The sequence below is a fragment of the Candoia aspera genome, chromosome 1 (assembly GCF_035149785.1).
Source record: "Candoia aspera isolate rCanAsp1 chromosome 1, rCanAsp1.hap2, whole genome shotgun sequence".
Lineage (NCBI taxonomy): Eukaryota > Metazoa > Chordata > Lepidosauria > Squamata > Boidae > Candoia > Candoia aspera.
In genome coordinates, this window is record NC_086153.1 from 236,760,554 (window position 1) to 236,783,056 (window position 22,503).

The following is a 22,503-nucleotide window of genomic DNA, read 5'->3' on the forward strand; positions in this document are numbered from 1 at the left end:
TAACTAATAAATTTTTGAAATAGTTCCTTTTGGTTGCTCTAGATGGTTAAATATTAAATTCTCCAAACTGTATAAGGGTGAACTGCTGAAGTTCCAATATCCTTATTACCAATAAAGATTTAAGTTGGTTTCAGAAAAATACATGATCACCTATTCATTCTTTTAACTGTTCTTTATTGAGAGTTTCCCTGTTACTGTAGAAATCTTTTATTCTAAATGTTATATCTTCTCCAAAGTTTCATTTGAGCCAGGTCATAGTAATTGTCTGTTCTAAATATGTTATTAAAGGGGTTGGGGAGAAGCATCCTTTATCAAGGCTATATATTTATTCTTCCAGATTTGGAGCATTATTTTGGTAAAGACATTCGTTTATTTTTGAAAAAATGTTTTGAGTGAAAGAACCATTGATTTATAAAATTATTTTTAATAATTTAAATAGAATTTCAATTTGGATCCATTGTTCAGATGGCTCTTCCAAAATGAATGGAATCATAATGCCCTAACTGTGCAGCTTGTCAATACATTCTCAAGTTGGGAATTTGCCAGCCTTCCTGCTTTTGTAGTCTATATGAAATACTTTTTTTATACTCAATATTTTGCATGAAAACAAAAGCACGCACTTTCTTTCTCTCTTTGCCAATATCTTAAAAACCATTCTGGAATTTCTACTGGGAGGCATACTTCCCATTAGTGTCTCCAAATAATACCATGGCACTCTGCTACATAATACTTTGCACTCTGTTCCAGACAATTTTCCCATTCAGTCTGTTGGGTGATCACTCTGTTTTCTTTTTCATATAGTGCTCATACTTTTTTTCCCTACAGTTGTTCTACTTTCATTGTTGTTTATTTTACTTCATTCCTTTTCTTCTATGTCCATTTTCCCCCCAAGATCCATTCTTGGGATCTGTAGAAAAATGGCCTGTCTCTCAAGACCCCTGTATCCTTCATTAATTCTCTGAATCTTTCATCATAAACAGTCAAGTCACTCATGCTTTTCAGTTCGTTTGTTTTCCATGTATATGCATGAATGGACTCATCTTAAACTATATATTTGAAACATGTATATTGGTGTATAAGAAACGAATAGCTTTTTCTATCCTTCCTTGTCAAATTCCCACTCATTGATTCATGTCACCTAGCAAATCCCTCCCCCCCATTACATTCATTTGGAATGGCAAGTACAGTATCATAAGATAATCAGGCTTCTTTGTTTTAGTCACTTAATATTTGCTGTACTTCATTATTTTTATTACAAACAAGTGGAACATTGTAGTGTACAGCATTTGCTACATACATTTTGAACTGTGGAGTGTTCTGCTCCATTCTCTGTCCCTTCACCAATTTTTCTTCAGTGTTCCAATCATTTAGCATTCTGTGCTGAATATTTATTGAACTATGTTTGTGGAGAGGTTGGCATAGTATCTCCTTGTGGGTATCTTTTCTAAAGCCTTTTTTAAAATTATTTTTGCAAATCTAAAGAGTTTTTTCAAGTCTGTCCCTCTTGCAGTTGAATGGCTCCATTTTGGCTGCATAAAGACTGTCATTCAGAGATTACTATTCATATGTATGGTGATAAAACAGTTTATGGTAATTATTGTTTTTCATAGGTGGTTTGACAAGTCATTTACTCTCATAGTGTTCAAAAATGGTAAAATGGGCCTGAATGCTGAACACTCTTGGGCAGATGCCCCAATTGTTGGACATCTTTGGGAGGTAAGCATTCATATTAACTAGAATTAATTAAATTTAAATGAAATCAAATCAACTTTAGCTTTTGTCTTGGCTGTGTTAACTATTTTTGGAGTGTGCATCACTCAAGGGTCAAATGTGACTTGCCCTGGAGAAAGTTCTCACCCCTCTAGAAGAGGTATGCAGAGGACTATGCAAGCACTAGAACTCCAGCCTAAATTGTGCTGCTCTTTGCTATCATAAATCAAATGGTTTACAGCAGGGGTGCATGCTTTTTTTCTTGAGGCTGAGGGCAGTCCTTGATCTCTGAATAGAGTATCTAGGTTACTCTACACAGAGATACTGCACACCAGCAAGTAAACAGGACCAGGAAGATAGACGTTATTGACATTATGTTCCTCACAGAATAAATATATGCCAGAAACAGAATAATTGAAGTTTATCCATAACATTGCACATGATTTTGTTATATCCCATGAATCTACTGTATTTAGCTCTGTACAGTTGGCATCTTCAGCAAAGGATCGTTACATTGTCGTGGTGCTGGAGCTTGAGTACCTCAATGATGCCATGAGCTAAACCGTGAAGGGCCACCCAAGACGGGAAGGTCATGACAGAGAGGTCAGACTAAATGCGATCCCTGGGGAAGGTAATGGCAACCCACCCCAGTATTCTTGCCGTGAAAACTAAATGGAACAGTACAACCAGAGATATGTCAGTATACCATCGGAAGATGAGACTCCCAGGTTGGAAGATGGTCAAAATGCTACTGGGGAGGAACAGAGGATGCCCTCAACTAGCCCAGATGTGATGACGCAGCTAGCTCAAAGCCGAAAGGACGGCTAGCAGCCGACGGTGCTGGTGGTGAACGGCGAATCCGATGTTCTAAGGATCAACACACCGTTGGAACCTGGAATGTAAGATCTATGAGCCAGGGCAAATTGGATGTGGTTATTGGTGAGATGTCAAGATTAAAGATAGACATTTTGGGCGTCAGTGAACTGAAATGGACTGGAATGGGCCACTTCACATCAAATGACCATCAGATCTGCTACTGTGGACAAGAGGACCACAGAAGAAATGGAGTAGCCTTCATAATTAATAGTCAAGTGGCTAAAGCAGTGCTTGGATACAATCCAAAAAACGACAGAATGATCTCAATTCGAATTCAGGGCAAGCCATCTAACATCACAGTGATCCAAATATACGCCCCAACCACAGATGCTGAAGAAGCTGAAGTAGAGCAGTTCTATGAGGATCTGCAGCACCTACTGGACAACACGCCTAAAAGAGATGTTATTTTCATCACAGGAAACTGGAATGCTAAGGTGGGCAGACAAATGACACCTGGAATTACAGGTTAGCATGGCCTGGGAGAACAAAACGAAGCAGGACATAGGCTGGTAGAATTTTGCCAAGACAACTCACTCTGCATAACAAACACTCTCTTCCAACAACCTAAGAGATGGCTTTATACATGGACTGCACCAGATGGACAACACCGAAATCAGATTGACTACATCCTTTGCAGCCAAAGGTGGTGGACATCTATACAGTCAATAAAAACAAGACCTGGAGCTGACTGTAGTTCAGATCACGAACTTCTTATAGCACAATTTAGGATCAGACTAAAGAGATTAGGGAAGACCCACAGATCAGCTAGATATGAGCTCACTAATATCCCTAAGGAATATGCAGTGGAGGTGAAGAATCAATTGAAGGGACTGGACTTAGTAGATAGGGTCCCGGAAGAACTATGGACAGAAGTTCACAACATTGTTCGGGAGGCGGCAACAAAATACATCCCAAAGAAAGAGAAAACCAAGAAGGCAAAGTGGCTGTCTGCTGAGACACTAGAAGTAGCCCAAGAAAGAGGGAAAGCAAAAGGCAACAGTGATAGGGGGAGATATGCCCAAATAAATGCAAAATTCCAGAGGTTAGCCAGAAGAGATAAGGAATTATTTTTAAACAAGCAATGCGCGGAAGTGGAAGAAGACAATAGAATAGGAAGGACAAGAGACCTCTTCCAGAAAATTAGAAACATTGGAGGTAAATTCCAGGCCAAAATGGGTATGATCAAAAACAAAGATGGCAAGGACCTAACAGAAGAAGAAGAGATCAAGAAAAGGTGGCAAGAATATACAGAAGACCTGTATAGGAAGGACAACAATATCGGGGATAGCTTTGACAGTGTGGTCAGTGAGCTAGAGCCAGACATCCTGAAGAGTGAGGTTGAATGGGCCTTAAGAAGCATTGCTAATAACAAGGCAGCAGGAGACGACGGCATCCCAGCTGAACTGTTCAAAATCTTGCGAGATGGTGCTGTCAAGGTAATGCATGCTATATGCCAGCAAATTTGGAAAACACAAGAATGGCCATCCGATTGGAAAAAATCAACTTATATCCCCATACCAAAAGAGGGAAACACCAAAGAATGTTCAAACTATCGAACAGTGGCACTCATTTCACATGCCAGTAAGGTAATGCTCAAGATCCTGCAAGGTAGACTTCAGCAGTTCATGGAGCGAGAATTGCCAGATGTACAAGCTGGGTTTAGAAAAGGCAGAGGAACTAGGGACCAAATTGCCAATATCCGCTGGATAATGGAAAAAGCCAGGGAGTTTCAGAAAAACATCTATTTCTGTTTTATTGACTATTCTAAAGCCTTTGACTGTGTGGACCATAACAAATTGTGGCAAGTTCTTAGTGGTATGGGGATACCAAGTCATCTTGTATTCCTCTTGAAGAATCTTTATAACGACCAAGTAGCAACAGTAAGAACAGACCACAGAACAACGGACTGGTTTAAGATTGGGAAAGGAGTACGGCAGGGCTGTATACTCTCACCCTACCTATTCAACTTGTATGCAGAACACATCATGCGACAAGCTGGCCTTGAGGAATCCAAGGCTGGAGTTTAAATCGCTGCAAGAAATATTAACAATCTCAGATATGCAGATGATACCACTTTGATGGCTGAAAGCGAAGAGGAGCTGAGGAGCCTTATGATGAAGGTGAAAGAAGAAAGTGCAAAAGCTGGCTTGCAGCTAAACCTCAAAAAAACCAAGATTATGGCAACCAGCTTGATTGATAACTGGCAAATAGAGGGAGAAAACGTAGAAGCAGTGAAAGACTTTGTATTTCTAGGTGCGAAGATTACTGCAGATGCTGACTGCAGTCAGGAAATCAGAAGACGCTTAATCCTTGGGAGAAGAGCAATGACAAATCTCGATAAAATAGTTAAGAGCAGAGACATCACACTGACAACAAAGGTCCGCATTGTTAAAGCGTTCCCCATAGTGACATATGGCTGCGAGAGTTGGACCATAAGGAAGGCTGAGAGAAGGAAGATCGATGCTTTTGAACTGTGGTGTTGGAGGAAAATTCTGAGAGTGCCTTGGACTGCCAGAAGATCAAACCAGTCCATCCTCCAGGAAATAAAGCCAGACTGCTCACTTGAGGGAATGATATTAAAGGCAAAACTGAAATACTTTGGCCACATAATGAGAAGACAGGACACCCTGGAGAAGATGCTGATGCTAGGGAGAGTGGAAGGCAAAAGGAAGAGGGGCCGACCAAGGGCAAGGTGGATGGATGATATTCTAGAGGTGATGGACTCGTCCCTGGGGGAGCTGGGGGTGTTGACGACCGACAGGAAGCTCTGGCGTGGGCTGGTCCATGAAGTCACGAAGAGTTGGAAACGACTAAACGAATAAACAACAACCACTCAATAAATTTATGGAACCTATTTGAATAACTGCAACAGCTGGCATACGTACCTAAGAAACATGGAATTTTATTATGAGATATGGGGTCATAGACCATTGAGAGACAGGTTTTTGCATTGTCTAACATTTTCTTGCCTAGTGAATCTATATTTTTATTTTAAGAAATGTAGGATGTCATATTACTTTGTCAACATGAATGCTCTCACTTCGTCAATGTACATTCAATTTAAAACTCACTTATTTTGAAATGAAGGGATGTGTTTCCTATCAGATTAGGACATTACTACATATTCATCAGCCGCACACTGATTCAGTACAGGGTGGTGGTCAGAGTGTTGAACTTGGGAAACAGAAGCTCAAATTTCCATTCAGATCTAAAATACACAAAGTGACTTTAGGCCCATACCATCTCACAGTCTAACTTACTTCATAGGGCTGTTGTGCAAGTAAAATGAGGGGAGGAAGAGGTAAGTTTTCCTGAGATTTCTGAAAAAAATATTAAGTATAAATTATCCATAGCTGTTGAAGCTTTTAATCAAAATGCAAGGTTTAATCAGGTACTTATTTTTTTTCTCCATGGTCTGCAGCAGTGTATTTAGCATGCTTATAATTATCTCTCTCATTCCCCCAACCATCTATACTACCCATCCCCAGAATGTCATGTATTCTGACTGTCTTGAATTGGGATACACAGAAGAGGGGCACTGCAAAGGAGAGGTCACTTTAGGCATTCCGATGCCTACCAAACTGCAGTGGGAAATCCCTGAAGAGGTGAGTGCATTTCTAGATCCCTATTATCAGGTGTACTTCAAAATGTAATCCTATAATCTTTCTTACTGACTGAAGAAAGAAAGACTGAAGAAAAATCTTAAAATAGATCAGTATGATCAGTGCTGATTTCATTTAGGATAAAGTGATAAATTTAGGATAAAATGGTATAGCGCACTGAGAAAAAAAATTGTGATCTATGAATACTTCCTGTGTAATACTACACTTGTTGCTATTGTTTAGTGCCAAGAAGTCATTGAGAAATCTTTTGACATTGCAAGGCCATTAGCAGAGGATGTGGATTTTCATTCTTTTCCTTTTGATGCATTTGGGAAAGGATTAATGAAGAAAACCAAAACTAGTCCTGATGCATTTGTGCAACTTGCTTTGCAGCTTGCTCATTATCGGGTAAGTATCCTATGTATTTTAGTTTAATTTAGATATTTTCTAAAAAAAAAAAAAAAAAGAATAAAATGCCTGATCCTATTTTTAAAGATCCTGCTTAAAAAGAAAAACAGTTTCCCAGATGAAAAAAAATGAACTTTCCAGTGTAGCTAATTGGAGCTGACAGGCTTTTCCATAGCTTTTATGCTGAAGTCCTTTAATAGTGCAGTGTTTTTTTCAGTTACCCAAAAATGAAGCAGCTCTGTATTGCACATCGCTTAGTACTATTTTATCAAGCTGTGCCATTGCCTATGGCAAAGATCTATTAATTCACAACTATATCCTATTCAGGAAGGGTCTCCTGGAGTACTGTTTTTTTCCCCATCTTGCAGTTTTAGCCTCTTCTACGTTTTCCTTTTGATCTGCACAATGAGTAATGAATTGTGCCATAATATATATGCTTTTATTTCTCCTGGCATGTGTTCTAATTACTGGTTTCCTTTCACTTTTATTATTTTCTAACAATTTTTTTATAATGAATGATTGTATAATCATTGAAGTGCTATCAGGCCCTCTCCTAAGAGATAGAAACAGTCTAAGGAGCAAATGGTTAACCAATGCTTATCCATATTGGACAGGAAAAATAGGCTAAATGGAATAGCCCTGAAAACATTTAGGGGTGCTTTTGTCTCCCTGTCCTGGAGAAATCCATGCTGAAATTACTGCATTATTTTGGAATAGTTTTCTGGAAAAAAAAATGAGCTGTTTGCTGCAGCCAACAAAGGTACATATAGTGCTAAGAACTGACACAGAGAGACTGTATATAAAGCAGAAACTAATATGATAGCATTACATATTGCATGTGATATTGCATGTGATTCCCTAAAAATTCATTGTAGATATGGAAACGATTCAGAAAGGAACAACTAAAATGATAAAAGTAGTAGAGTAAGGAAAACAGGCAGAGAAAGCTCAGTGTGAAATGAAAAAATACTAAGAGTGCAATTCTATGAATTAAATTAAATTCTAGAATGTACTTGGGATTAAATTCTGTTGACGTCAGTAAAAGAACTGCTGAGGACCTGCGCAAGATTCTGCCATAGGGAGATTCAGTGTGCCCCCCATATGCACCTAGATTCTGTTGCCCGCCAGACCAAAACCCAGTGCTATCACCTATCTCTGTCTTGTCCTTCTGCCTCCTCTGTATGTGTAATGTGCATCATATACTTCTTAGCTTATTCTCATATATTTCTTAGCTTATTTTGGAAATTTGAGTTGGGAATAAAGGTGTGTTTGTATTGAAATTTAAAGTGGATGCTAATGCTTATGTGACTGACAATATGATATGATAGGATATGCTATATGATATAATATGACATGTTCATATGTGACTGACAATTATTTTTTTAACTGTTGCATATAAATAACTGCATTTTTGTTAAGGACATGGGAAAATTTTGCTTAACATACGAAGCATCTATGACCCGCCTATTTAGAGAAGGTAGAACAGAAACAGTTCGCTCATGTACTGTCCAGTCATGCAAATTTGTGAAAGCTATGGAAGACTCTAATGAAAATGTAAGTTTAATGTGCTAATCAAGTATAATGGTACCTTTATTTTTATTATTTAAATTTTATTGCTGCCCACAGTGTCTAAGATAAATAGATAGTTTGATCTGCTTTCCTGAGTAATATAAATACATCGTAGTAAATAGCTACCTAAATAAAGTGTTGGGAAATAGTTTCAATTGTTTTTCCTTAGAAAAATATATTAAAAATACTTAAAAATTGGTTGAGATGCATTCGGGAAAACGTAACATAGAAGTGAAACATTTTTTCGATGCAGTTTCTGCTTTTAACTTTATGTAAACATTATGTTTGTTATTTTTTTCCAAATGGAGCATAATAAATTTGGTGAGCATGCATATACAGTACTGCTTCTGAAAGTAAGTAGCTGGGAAAAAATGAGCCATCTGGTGGTCACAAAAAGTACAGTTTTTGTTTGGTATATTAAGTCTGCAAAATGCTGGCCCATTGTTTTCAATTATTAAAAAGGTTATAAAAATTATTTTCAGTGTTAAACTACTCTTTTTATTTTTCATGTTATTTAAAACATTAGGTTAAATAATATAGAAGCCATTAAATCATCACCTTTATGAATCATTGATGACAGGAACATAAAGTCATAATTTTCCTCTGATTAATGTATGATTTCAAATGAGTAGAGAAAGAATGTAGTACTCAGTAGATCAAGATGGTGAAAAATATAAATTGATTTCACTAGAGCAGCCTTTCTCGACCTTTTTACCTTGGAGGCACCCTTGAAATATTTTTCAGGCCTCAGGGAACCCCTGCACATTCATGCTCAAATATAGACCAGAAGTTACAAAATGATTATGTTGGCTTCATGGGTAGGCCTGTATATATGCATTAACAGTGTTCTTAAACTGAAAATAAAGAATGAAACTTACCTCTTTAATGTGAAGTTGCCTGAATTTGAAATAATTTTTAAAATAAATCGTGATCTCCCAGGGAACCCCTAGTGACCTCTAGTGGAACCCTAGAGTTCCGCAGAACCCTGGGTGAGAACCCTTGTGCTAGAGGTTCAGTGCTGTTTTCAAACCATCATAGAAACCTCGTATGGAAGTGTCCAAATTTTGAGTGCCAATTCTGTGATAATATAACTTAGGCTGTTTTGATAGTTTGAGCATTCTTTATCATTGCCTTTTTCTGGTACTGTAATATAAACTGATATTTTTCAGTCCAATGACAGCTGCTGTGTTTTTCACTCAGTGCTTGCTTTCAAACAGCAAGTAGCATTTCAACTACATTAAGTTGTAATAATGAAGATTTCTAACAGCTCAGCAGGTATTTTATCAATTTCTGCAGCTTTGTTGTTAGCAGTATTTTATGGGGTGCATTTTTTAAAAAAGTCGTGAATTAAGAGACTGCTTCAATTGAAAGACTCTTAAGTGTCAAAAGACTTGAACTTGACTTTCAGAATCTATATTATGGGGTACTGAGAGAGTACATCTGAAGTCACATTTTCAGTAGATTTTCTCATACAAAGTGTAACGGTTGCCTATTCTAAAACACCATCAGACTCATAAGTAGGAATTCAAAGATATCTGATTTATTAAAGAACAGTATGCAGGATCACAGAGGAATGATGAAAGTGCGCCAAATTCAAACTAAAAACCCTCAGTGCAAATGAAATCCCTCCCGCCATAGAATCTTCTCAAGTCCACAATCCCAGGTGCTCCTAACGGTTTCTGATGGTCTGCGGGAAAAGTCCTTGAGCAGAGAACATAACCCAAACACATTCCATTGTAATGAACACAGATACAGAGCTTGGTACAAGGTCTCACAGCAGCTCCCTCCCAAACATAAACGTGCGTCAGTGCCATGGCATGTGAAACGTTACGATGTATAAACTACATTGAATCAGTGAACATGACACAAAGAGGCACATACTGATATAAAAAGCATATACAACAGCTCCCTTTTCTACTCTCTATCCATTTGCCCCTTAAGAACTTCCTATGTGAGAAAATCATTAAACTTCCCCAGAAGAGCATCTGCAGTACACTGCAGTGGTAGGTTCCTCCAGGTGAGGGAAGCAGAGTCGGTTGTCTGTTTGAATCCAGGTACTCCTAAATGGACTTTGGTGGTTGGATCTATTCTTTGCCTTTTTCTAGGCTTTGATGTTGTTTTGTTTTAATAGTATTTAAATAGGAATACTGAGTTGTTTTTCCCTTTTAATCTACAGCCTGAAACAAAGCGTATGCTATTCAAGGCGGCTGCTGCTAATCATCAGCACTTGTATCGTCTTGCCATGACTGGTGCTGGCATTGATCGTCACCTTTTCTGTCTTTATGTGGTCTCCAAATACCTTGCTGTTGAATCTCCTTTCTTAAAAGAAGTAGGTAACCATATAATATACATTGCTCAAGTAATTTGGTTTTTTTCTTTTTTAAATTATTTTTTCTGTATTTTTAATGATCTGTTATTACTCAAATAATTGAAAAACTTTATAAACTAGAAACTTTGAAGCATATGAGAAAACTTTCTGAGGCTTAAAAATCTTTGCAAAAATAAAAAATAAGCAGTACTTTAAGAATTTAGTATATCAAAGAAGGCTAAAACATATATTTATATTTGTAAATTATAAATGTATACATTCAAAGTACACATTCAGAACTATAGATAAATATGGAGCTTGATGGAGAGGAAAACCCACCCAGTACAGAGCAGCATTCTGAATGCTTTAATTTGTTGAAACAAGAATTACAGTCATTTGCAAGTGCTGTTCCATATTCAGTCTTAGCCTTTTTGTGCCTGGAAACATGGAAATAGAAATGTTGAATATAAATAAAAATGGAGTGTATGCATTGGATTTGACCAAATCAAGAATCAAATTGGGATGATTTGGAAACTTCCTGGAGCTAAATGAAACAAAATGGGCTTCCTTAGAAGCAGGCTAAAAAGTCTGCAAAAATTAACACATTTCTCTCAAAGCTCTCTGAATAACAGAAACTCTTAAGAGAAAAGTGATAAAGGAACAGCCTCCTTTGAGTGGGGCTTGTGCCTATATGGACACATCCCTGTCGTTTTCTTGGTAACATTTGGCTTGCCATTTGTCTTTTTCTGGGATTGCTTTTGACTTCCTAGCCTAGCCTACAACCTTTGGAATTTCTAATGATCTCCTGTCCAAGTACTAACTGACAGAGCAATGCAGTGCTTTGGATTCAATTTCAAAAATATGCTTTGGAGTATGATCATAGTATGTGTTTACTACACCTTCTTGAAGAAGCCACAGCTTTTCCAAAAGTTGTGCAGCTATCCTCTGCAGTTCTCACACAATCCTGAGAAAAGATGCAGTTACTTTAAGGTGCAAGATTAGGTGCTTGTGTGGAAAAAAAAACAGGATTTTCAGTGTTTTATGCCTTTTCCATTGCATACTACACATGTCATCCATCCCTGAACTTTCTGTGACTTTGGTGCCACAGAAGCTTGCTTAGTGTGATTATTTCAGATTACTTTTAATGGAAAGCAGACTAAAATGTATGTAAAATAAATACAATAAAAGCAGAAAACAAAGGCCTTAAAAGGTTTTTCATTCATCGTAATTCCTTATCTCCTCTGTATATATTTTTTGATGCTTTGCTTAGGAACATGTCTTTTATTTGTTCATGTTCATATAAACTGTTAAAGAAATATAGCTGTGGAGCATGGAAACAAGTACTGCTGTTTTCCACACCCCCTCCACAGAAATCCCATTATATCTTTCTTGTCGCAATTTGCAGGCTCTCTACTTAGGGCCACATGAGCTCTCTATGCCATTTTTAAACAATTCTGCATTAGCACCACCAAAATAGTCTGATATAGGAATCTGATTTCATGGCAACCCAACTATAAGAAACAATATATTCTCTGATTGGGCCTTTGAGAGTTGAAAGCAACATGCATTGAATATTGACATACCTTACACTCTTCTATTCACTACTCATGGGAAAATTCCACTATTCATTCCTGTGAATTATATGTATAGTAGCAGCATCACTGCTCTAGGGCTTATTTCCAGTAGTGACATTCCATCCCTTTTGGGGAAATTGTCATTGTAAGAGAGGTTTTGGCAAAAGTACAACTAGCTTGCTTCCTTGAGTTCCATGTGTTCTCTGATTTCAAAATAGCAGGGTTTTTTGCTGCAAGCAGCTAAAAAGTGTCCAATCTCTTATACCGTCTTTCCCAGGTTTTGGCAGAGCCATGGAGACTTTCAACAAGTCAGACACCTCAACAACAGATCGACCTGAATAAGAATCCTGAAATGGAGTCCAGTGGTGGAGGCTTTGGACCTGTATGTTTGCATATTTTTTATTTAAAAGAATCTAGTATCAACTCATGCCCAACCACATTCTCCATCACACAGTGCTACAGACTTCCTATGCCGAAATATTTATCAATAGAATCATGAAGTTTATGGACCTTTTCATATCTAAGGAAAAGAGCAATTGTACAATAAAACAAATGGGCTGTTGATCAGAAATTTCGTATTTTTAAAAGAACTGATTGAACAGCATTAGATAAATCATTCTTCTCATAACCTAAGCAACTACCCGTTTCCATATTATAATTTCTGAGATGGGTAGAATCTATTAAATCTACCTGTCAGTGAACAGCGTAACAAAAGGCTGAGCAGTTATGATTCTTGTATATTGGAGCAGATCAGAGAAGGGAAAAGTTATGATGATGATGATGATGATGATTAATTAGCTGCCGAACCAATAATGTATGAAAAATCTAGGAAAATAACTTTAAATAATGCATTATGTAATTTAACAAAACCCCAATTGAAGGATTCTGCAAACTGTGTATATGTTACTAAGGTGCTAGACTAGAAACCAAGAGGCTGTGAGTTCTAGTCCCGCCATAGGCATGAAAGCCGGCTGGGTGACCTTGGGCCAGTCACTCTCTCTCAGCCCATCTCACCTCACAGGGGAAAACAGGAGGAGGAAGGCGTATTAGGTATGTTCCCCACTGTGAGTTATTTATAAAAATAATAAAGTTGGGATAAAGATAATAAAATAAAAATAAATGTTTTTCTTCTTTATATTTTATTAAATTAACCATGTAATAATACAAGACAGTACAGAACGAAAAATAAAATAAAATTAAGATCTATTATTTTAAACATGACTGCTATGTATTTCAGCAAATAAATACTGCTTTGATAGGTTTTGTATTCATCTTTTGTATAACATTATCAACTTAAGACTACTTGTCTCATATTAGAAAACCATGTTCTATCAAATGTATCCTATTTTTAGAAATCTTTATCTTAACAGCTTTAACTGAATACATATTTTGTGTATTAGTTGCTTCACAGATCCATGAGTGAGAGACAAAAGTGCCAGAATAAATAAATCTTCACTATTTTAGAATGATATCATAAATTGATGGCTGGAATATTTGAATATAGTGATAAATTCACCCCATGTGGAAAAAGAACCACAGTTGTTAAAAAAAACCTCTAACAGGGAGGTCATTAAGTTTTGTTACGTGATTTTTTAATGTCTCACAAGTGCCATCCATAAATCAATTTTGGAGAAGGTTCTCTGATCATGGCAATGTTAATTTATAGACTTTGCCAAATTGAATTCTGCTTTTTTCCAAGGACTGGTATTCCCCATATAGGTTTCCTACAGTTTCCTAAACAAGTCCATTAGATGATCTAAAGTCATTATCATTCAACAAGGCTAGCATTTTAGTGATGGTGCCATTTGGCTCAAATAAATTCATTTGACTAATAATTAGTCAAATTATTACACTTATGATTAATCATAGTGTACGATTTTAACTACTTAGGTTACATCAATTGAAAACAAAGCAAAAGTTCCTATCACATAGTGTATTAGCCTGACGTTCCCTTGAATTCTTCCCAGAATGATAAATTGTTTTAATATGATGCCTGTCTGTTGAAACATAAAAATATGTCCTACTATGGAGCATTTTGTACTAGACTTTAACATCAAAATTGTCTTGAGCTGGTTTTTTTATGGATATGTAGAACAACTGAGGTATTCTACATATATTTTCTACAGGTTGCTGATGATGGTTATGGTGTGTCTTACATTATTGTGGGTGATAATCTCATCAATTTCCATGTATCCAGCAAATTTTCCTGTACTGAAACAGTAAGTATTTTATTAATTTTAAGGTCCATTACTCTCTTCCTGTATGATTCACTAACATCCCCATTTTTGTATCAGGTATATTTTTCCACACTGCTTATCTCACCAGAAAATTGGGTCTACAAGGAACAGTATAATATAAACGATTGGTTTTTAGACAATGTACTTCATTAATTCCAAATAAGCAAGTATATATTCTGGTTACTCTAAACAAAGGTTGGAAAATAGACAAGCCACGTGCGACCTACTATAGGTTTTGTTTCCAGCTTGCTTGCTTGCTTGCTTGCTTATTTATTTATCAAATTTTTATGCCACCTGACTCCCAACAACTCTGGGCAGTTCAAAACAAGTAAAACGAGATTAAGTTAATAAAAGGTAAATGAAATAAAATAAATGGCGAGAACAACAAACTGAGAAGGAACAAAGCAAAGAGGCTTTACTCTCTCTTGCCAGAGACCTGGGCAAAGAGCTAGGTCTTCATGGCCCTTCTAAACAACAGCAGAGTGGAGGCCATCTGGATCTTGTGGGGAACCTCCTTCCAGAGGGCAGGTGCTGCTACAGAGAAGGCATGCTTCTGGGGTCCTGATGGATGGCATTCATCAAAGCAACCCAGACTGCGCTAATCCTACCAGATTGAATTGGCTGGGCAGATACATCCAGGATCAAAGACGGGGTATCCCCAAATCTGGGCTGCCCAAACACAGCCCTGTCTTGACAGGATCGGGTCAGAGACAGTTCCTCCCCACCCAGATCTCAACAGCCTCCAGGCACTGGGACAGAACTAAATCCCTGGTGCTTGGTCTCCTTTGACTTCTAAGACTTTGTGGACACATCCATCCATGCAGCTTTCTTAGCAACATAATGGAAGTAGCTTGCCATTGCCTTCTGCAAAATTGTTTCTCTCAGTCAAGTACTAACCAGGCCCAGCTCTGCTTAGCTTCTAAACCTAGACCCTATTCAGCTATATACTGCCACCCTTATATTAAGCAGTTATCATTTGGGATCAAGTGGCTTTATCTTACATAATTAATGTAGTGCTGCTGCTGCTGCTGTTGCATTTTCATCCAGCCCTCAGAAATTACGTCCTAGAGAAGATGGCTTCTGGAACTTACCTTTCTCCACTTTTGCCATATACCCTGATCAAACAATTCATTGCATTTAAGCATAGTTGCTGCATGGGATCGTAAAATATAGATACAATAGAAAGCATAAAAAGAATAATTAGTACACTTAAAAGGAAACTGATTTCTTATTCTGTATTTATTGAATTGCAAACACACAATAATTTTGATTTAATGTTTACCTACAAAAAAGAACTTATTTGGATCTATAACTATGGATTGAAGTGCATATCAATTTTGTTAGGCCTTCATTCCCTCAGACTTTGCCTACTAGAATTAGCCTTTGTATGTAGTTTCAAGTAAAAAAATGGAAGACTTATCTTAGAATCATAGAGTTGGAAGTGACAATAGAGGTCATCTAGTCTAGTTTGCTGCTCAGTGTAGAATTCACCAGAGCATCATTGACAGATGATCATCCAGCCTTAGTATGAAAGCCTCTCATAAAGGAGAAGACACCTCATCTTGTGACAGCCTCTTCTATTGGTTGACAGTTAATATAGTCAGGAAGCTCATCCTAATGTCTAGGGAATCTTTTTTCTTATAGTTCTAATCCATTGGTTCTGGTCCTGCCTTCTGGTATAATGGAGAAAAAGTTCACTCCCTCTTCCACCTGACTTTTAATACTGTATATCTGAAGACTGCTATCCTATTTCCCATTTGTCTTTTTATAGGCTAAAGATATCTAGATCATCTAACTGTTCCTCATAGGGCTTTGTCTCCAGATTCTTCACCATCTTGGTAGCCCTCTGTGAACTTGCTCCAATTTATTACTATCTTTTTTGAATTGTGGGACCCAAAACTGGACATAGTATTCCAAATGGGATCTGACCAGGCTGGAGTTCAGTGGAACAATTGCTTCCTGTGATCTGAACTCTGTATTCCTCCTAATGTACTGCAAGATAGTATTTATCACTGTTTAATAATAATGATGATCCCTACTAGGAAACAATTTGGGTCCTACAGTTTTTAGTATGTCTTAGAAGTATTAAATGAGAATATGTGTTAAATACCATTTTTGAATAGAACTTTTAAGTTGGATCATATTTTATTTATTTATATTTCAAATTTAGTCACCGCCCATCTCAGAGTGAGATGATTAATGTATTATAAGATAGTATGAAATAATACATTCATCAACATCTAAAAATTTGTATTAATAAACTCAATAATTCCATTGAAATCTGCAACTAGAGGCCCTAGGTGATCCCTTTCAGTTATTTTTTCAGGCCTAGGTATGGGACAGAGTCTACATTGTGCACCTACAGTGGGACTTGGTCTTTTTGTCTTGTGAGATATCTCAGTGGTGTTAAGTATCACTGACCATGGTATCTTTTTTAGGCTATCTGCAAGGGTTGAAAATTGGAGGCACCGATTTGCAGTGGTCCCACTCTTTCCTATGCAAGCAGTTTCAGTCATTGTTGGAGGAGAAGGGGATGAGGTATTGGACACTCCAATGTGAAGTGCCTCAGAACTTGTTCCTCCCCCTATCTTGTTCAATACCTACAGGAGACTACTGGGGGAGGTCATCTATTGGTTTGGGGTTAGGCTTCATGCTGATGCTAACTGGATGTTAGACATTCTATCACAGATCCTGTGGATTTTCTTCCTATTCCTCTGGATAGAGGTGTAGTTCTTTGGAAAGAGCTGGTATGCATTCTGGGGACCCCTGGCTCCTGCAGGAATAACAGGTAGAAGTTAGAAGAGCATTTGTCCAGCTTAAGTGGATCCATATCAGACTACTGCATTTTGGTTACATGGGGATGCCCTTGAAGTTAGAAGCTGCAGCTATCATGGAATACAACTGCCATTTATTGACTGGTGTTAGCTGGTTAATAGAATAATTATTCTATTATAGGGATGGCATTCATTGCCTGTAGGTTTTCAAGCCCAATTCAAGATGTTGATGATTAAAGCCTTGTATGGGTTGGACTTTGTTTCTTTTGGAACCATCTCCATGTAAATAACAGAGAGATTGTTTCACAGTTGACCAAGGTGTGGGAGATTGGGAGGTTTGGCACAGAAATGGCAATTTTCATTTGTCCTTTTTCTCAGCATCTCCCCGAGCTCCCATACTTTAAATTTTAGGAAACTGGTCAAGACAGTTCTTTTTCAGAGAGTGTTCAGATGAAAAGGTTTTAATCAGATAGCAATGTATAGAGACAGAGACACACACGGATTTTATTTATAATAATGTACTTTAATAGATGTAGCATCATATAAATATTGTAAATAAATAAAATGAAGTCTGTATTATTTTCCAAAACCCATTAATACTATTAAACGGTTTTATAAAAAGTACCTATAAAAATCACATCACTGAATAAACAAAAATAGTAAACAGAAATCAGTTTCATGCATTAAAAAATCTAGAGTTGTATATATGTGTGCACACATTATGTACAGTATGAGATTGCCATGTGATTGTGAATTTGAATTTTTAACTATTTTTTAGGATTCCCATCGCTTTGGGAAAAACATCAAACAAGCATTGTGTGACATCCGTGACTTGTTTCATATTGGCAAAAACTCTACTAAATGATTTTTCTAATAGCAGAACAACTAGTTGGCCAATGTTAGAGATGAGAACTCTTCTGTACAGTGACTGAAAATAAGGTATGCTAAGCAGCAATCCATTCCCAGGTGTATAAACAAGCATTCTTGTGTTGTTTCCAAGGTCCATCACTTCAGTTATTCAGAAGAATTTTCTTTTTCATGAGAAATGACTGTTGAGATTTTTATATTTGCAGGGGAATTACAAAATGACATTTATTCCTGGCTTGTCTTAATTTAAAAATGTCTTATTTGTATTCTATAAATTAAGAGAATGTGTATGTGTATTCCAATCTCATGCTAATAGAAAAATATGACTTGAACTGTAACGTTAGCAGACATGAATTCATTTAATTGTTACTATTGTTTATCAGAAAGTAACAATTTAGGACATACACCATAAATAAAGGCCATTAAGTTGAACATTTTAAAATATCTGGCAAATATAGTAAATTGTGCTTAGTGGGGAGAAAATACTTTCCTACTTGGAATTTAGCCTGTGTTGTTACTTAAAATGTCAGATAAGGCTTTTTATTTATACAGGTTTAAAGCCTGTAATCGTCTGCTAAATTTCAAAAATGGAATTATCGAATTTGGAAAATAAGAATTGTTGAATTTGCAGTAATGCTGGGTATAATGTAAGCAGATAAAAATGAGTATGTTTCCATGAAGTCTCACAAGCAATTTTCATTTGTATTAAGATAACAAAAGCTATTTCTTACGAGAATAATTTTTACACTGTTACAAAAAAAGAGAGGTTACTATTTTCAAGAGGAGTTTATTCAGTTAAAGTTGTTTCATCCCATAACTCTTTGTGCATTACAGTTAATCATCTGATTTAAAACCTGTTGGACAATCTACAGTGCAAAGACCAGTCAAACCAGTTTGACCACCTTCTGCCTTAAGAAATTATCATATATGCATTCATAAAAAGTCATTAATATAATAAATACCTAACACTTAAGTCAGTCATAGATTAAATTGGAGTTATGATCTCAAGATTATTTTTTAAAATGTAGAGTGTGCGACAAATCATGAATGGTATTACTAGAGAATCTGTATTAGAAATTACAAGGAAAAAAGGTAATTGGTCTCATGCCTGGCAGGAATTTCATTTAGGATCCAGAAAATACAAACATTTCAAAAATCGAACAATGAAGTCTTCTAAATAGTCTTTGTATAAGACTTAAAAGGCCTTGTGCATCAATTATTTCTGTTTCTCCAAATGTAACAGCTTTGACAAAGATCAAGCAACAAATATTAAGGTTAATCTAATGAAGTCCTGATGTTCCAGAGCTTTTAATAATTAGAACAAATGGAGATGTGGGACTGAAGTTGCCCTCCTGAGAATTTGTTACTTTGGCTTCAATTAATGAAAATCAGATACATTGTTTCTAAATAAATATTGACATATAAAACTGCACAAGAATAGATGGGGCATGTTTTATATGATCAAGTATGGTAAACATCATGAAAATTATGGGAAAAAATAAAGCATTGGATGCCATGGTGCATTCTAAAGTCAGTGTTCTGGACTGTTAAGTATATGCTTTTATTTTAACAACTGACCAGTCTCTATTCTAAAGATCTTTTTTTTTTATCAAAAGCATCATTAGGTTTGACTCAGGTTTTAGATATTTCAATTGTAAACATGTTTAATTAGTGCATTATCAATGCAATTTTTCATTCTTTAAGGGAATGTAAATGTATAATTGGCTGAAGTTAACATGAATTTTACTGTAAGTGATTGAAAGGTTAAGTGTCATTTTTTTAAAAAAAATTTGACTCAATTTCTAAACTTGGTTTATATCCTCTTAGAATGTCAATGCATGTAAATAATACTGCTTTTGGTTGTAAAACACATAGTAAACAGCTTATTCTTAATAAACAAATTGATATTATTTAAAAGTGTGAATTTTATATTAGAGATATGAACTGTTCTCATTATTCATAGCTTTCATAGAAATTACTATTGAAATTCATTTTGAAAGAATTGGGTTGACCATATTTAGTCTTTAAAAATATATGTAATGTAACAACAAAAACTAGTAGATAAGGATTTGCTTGTCCACATATGTACAAGTATAAAACAGACATTATAAAACACCAAAGGTTTCCCAAGGGATGCTTAAACAATGTTTTCCAATTTCCCTTATTCATCACTTGAAAATAAAACTGATACTGGTTAGTATTTAAAATTGACTCCATTAAATGTTCTATTTTGTATTATCTGCATTTGGATGTAGTATATTCTTAGAATTAAAAAAAAATCCTGAAGCTTACATATTTTGCTTGGGTTCTTAGTATAATATTCCTTTTAAGTCCAATTTATTTGTCAATGTCTCTCTTTTGGTGTACATCAATCATAAAACCTGAGATACCTGGTATCTTAACCTTTTTTCTGAGCTGGATCCAGTGATGTCTGGCTGTTGATGAAATAGCCATTGATGAAATAGCATCCGCTGCTGAAGTGAATTTCCATCTTCTCTCAAAGGTTAGAAAACCTTTTAAAACATAATTGGGAGGAGTGAACACAAATCCTGTTGTGGTCATATAACAACATGGTATATTCACAGGAGAGCAGATTTTGCTCTCTGTCACATCAGCCATTCACGAAAGATGGGCCCTAAGAGACAGTGGTCCAAAATCAGTCAGTGAGCTTCATGGACAAACTTGGATTTTCCAACACCAATATCTTACCTTCATTGTACTAAGCTGGTTTTCTTATAAAGATAAAAGGTTCATCTTTCTTACCAGCTCATGAAGTTCTGTGGCACAGTGTAAGAGTGGGACTTTTCCCTTCCTGGTGCTGAAGCTTTTAGGGGCAGGTTGAGAGCCTTACCTCACTAGGTACACTAGGTACACTTACTTATTCACTTAGGGTACCTCAGCCCTTACTGCAACAGCATAATAGCTTGCTGTGATGTGCTCATTCAGCTGCTGGTTAATAAAGCATACTTTCCTTGGTGAGGGGGGGAAAATACTTTGAAAACCATGACTGGCTAATGAATAGCCAGTGGCATGTATTGCCTTCTCTCGCTCCTCCCTGAATACCAATCAATGAGCAAGAAAAGCCTGGTCATATTAGTAAAGTGGAGAAGTACCACAAAATCTACACACAATAGCTCCCTTGGCATCTTGAGCAGAAAAAGTTGGTTATTTTCCAGAATATCTTAAATCTGGGGCTGGGGTGGGGGTGGGTGACCATCTTGTTTTTAAGGAGCAACATTAGCACCAGAAATCCTGTCAAAATTAATGTAAAAGGCAAGTGAATGAGACCTTAGTCTCTACAGTGAAGTGCTTCCTATTCATAATATCCTTCACTTTCTCCTATGTGCAACTGCCTGCTTGTCATTAACTTTATAGCAATTGAATATAATTGCTAGAGCTAAAGAAATTGGAGTTTGCCAACATCTATAGAGCCACATGTGATTCACTTCTTACTACAGTCAGGAACTTAAATGCATGTAAGTACAACAGATCTCACTGCACCCCCAAAAACAGATCACATGCAGTAGAAATGTGCTCCAGGTCCTCGTACACCACTCACCTATCCCAAACATTTTGCTGGGGGGAAAGGAGAGAAGTTACACTGATACCTGCAATACTAGTATATTAACACAGACTTAATTTCTCAGACCTTATTCATTCCCTTAGAAGGAAAAAAGGACATTGTCTTTATATTTTCCTTTTGTGGGATATTAAAATAAGTACAAGTTGCAGAATTTTCTTTATTGAGGGTTTAACTTTAAAATATTTAAGTTAAATCTTCTGCATTGGGGAGAATGTGCTTCCAATGTCAGTATATAAATACTTAAGGCTGTACCTACTGTGCTGCATGCTAATTAAGACAGCCACATGAACATGATTTAAGATGTATTTTGAACTGTTTGGCCTGCAGAAGAACAAGAAATCCACCAACTTACTGGCTTTTAAGTATGTGAAAGCAGGCAAGTGAACTGCACCGAAACTGCAGCTTTCAAGAGAATGTGCGTGCGGTGCAGGTGGTTAATACCTGTCGATCTCCAGGTATTAACAGGATCTCCTATTTTGAGATATGGGATACCATGAATTTGGGTGTCCTGGCTCATTTCGTGCGCAGCCTTTTTCCCTATCCCCGTCGGAGAGAATGTTTCGTTTTTTGCCCTGAAAAGCAGAACTTCGTCCTTCCCTCTCTTTTCCCCCGGTTTGTCTTCATAAAGTGAAATGGTAGAAATGATGCCGCCTATTATTTAAATACAGTCCAGTGAGGGGGAATGCGCATGATTCTGGAACTGGATCATGCAGGACAGCAACGTGCATTTTCAAAAACAACCATTAATTTTTAAAAATCGCTAGGTCCTTGACCAGCTCAGCATTCCCCCCGCCCCTATATTTTCCGCCCTCTCCTTTGAAAGCCTATCAAGGTTTCGTTCCATGGAATTCCACTGAGGGACCTTCGCTGCCTGCCAGCGCTCGTGCACGGACACTGGCGAAGCGTTCCCGGGGTTTGTACTCTTGGTGGCGAGGTCATCTGACCCGGAACCAGCGCGTGCCCTCCAAGCTCCGCCTCTGCTCGAGGCACTGCTG

At 37.0% G+C, this 22,503-nt stretch overlaps 1 protein-coding gene across 3 annotated transcripts in view; it reads left to right on the forward strand.

Annotated features, from left to right (window-relative positions):
- The window catches only part of CPT1A (carnitine palmitoyltransferase 1A), a 53,650-nt gene extending 33,487 nt beyond the window's left edge, over nucleotides 1–20,163 (forward strand). For all 3 annotated transcript variants that reach the window (XM_063289272.1, XM_063289273.1, XM_063289271.1), the window contains exons 12-19: nucleotides 1,611–1,716; nucleotides 6,075–6,191; nucleotides 6,432–6,596; nucleotides 8,016–8,150; nucleotides 10,342–10,494; nucleotides 12,325–12,429; nucleotides 14,174–14,266; nucleotides 17,837–20,163. In XM_063289272.1, the coding sequence (XP_063145342.1) occupies nucleotides 1,611–1,716; nucleotides 6,075–6,191; nucleotides 6,432–6,596; nucleotides 8,016–8,150; nucleotides 10,342–10,494; nucleotides 12,325–12,429; nucleotides 14,174–14,266; nucleotides 17,837–17,923 (961 nt within the window). In that variant the 3' untranslated portion in view covers nucleotides 17,924–20,163. The remainder of the gene's footprint in view (nucleotides 1–1,610; nucleotides 1,717–6,074; nucleotides 6,192–6,431; nucleotides 6,597–8,015; nucleotides 8,151–10,341; nucleotides 10,495–12,324; nucleotides 12,430–14,173; nucleotides 14,267–17,836) is intronic.
- Nucleotides 20,164–22,503: the final 2,340 nt, after the last annotated feature.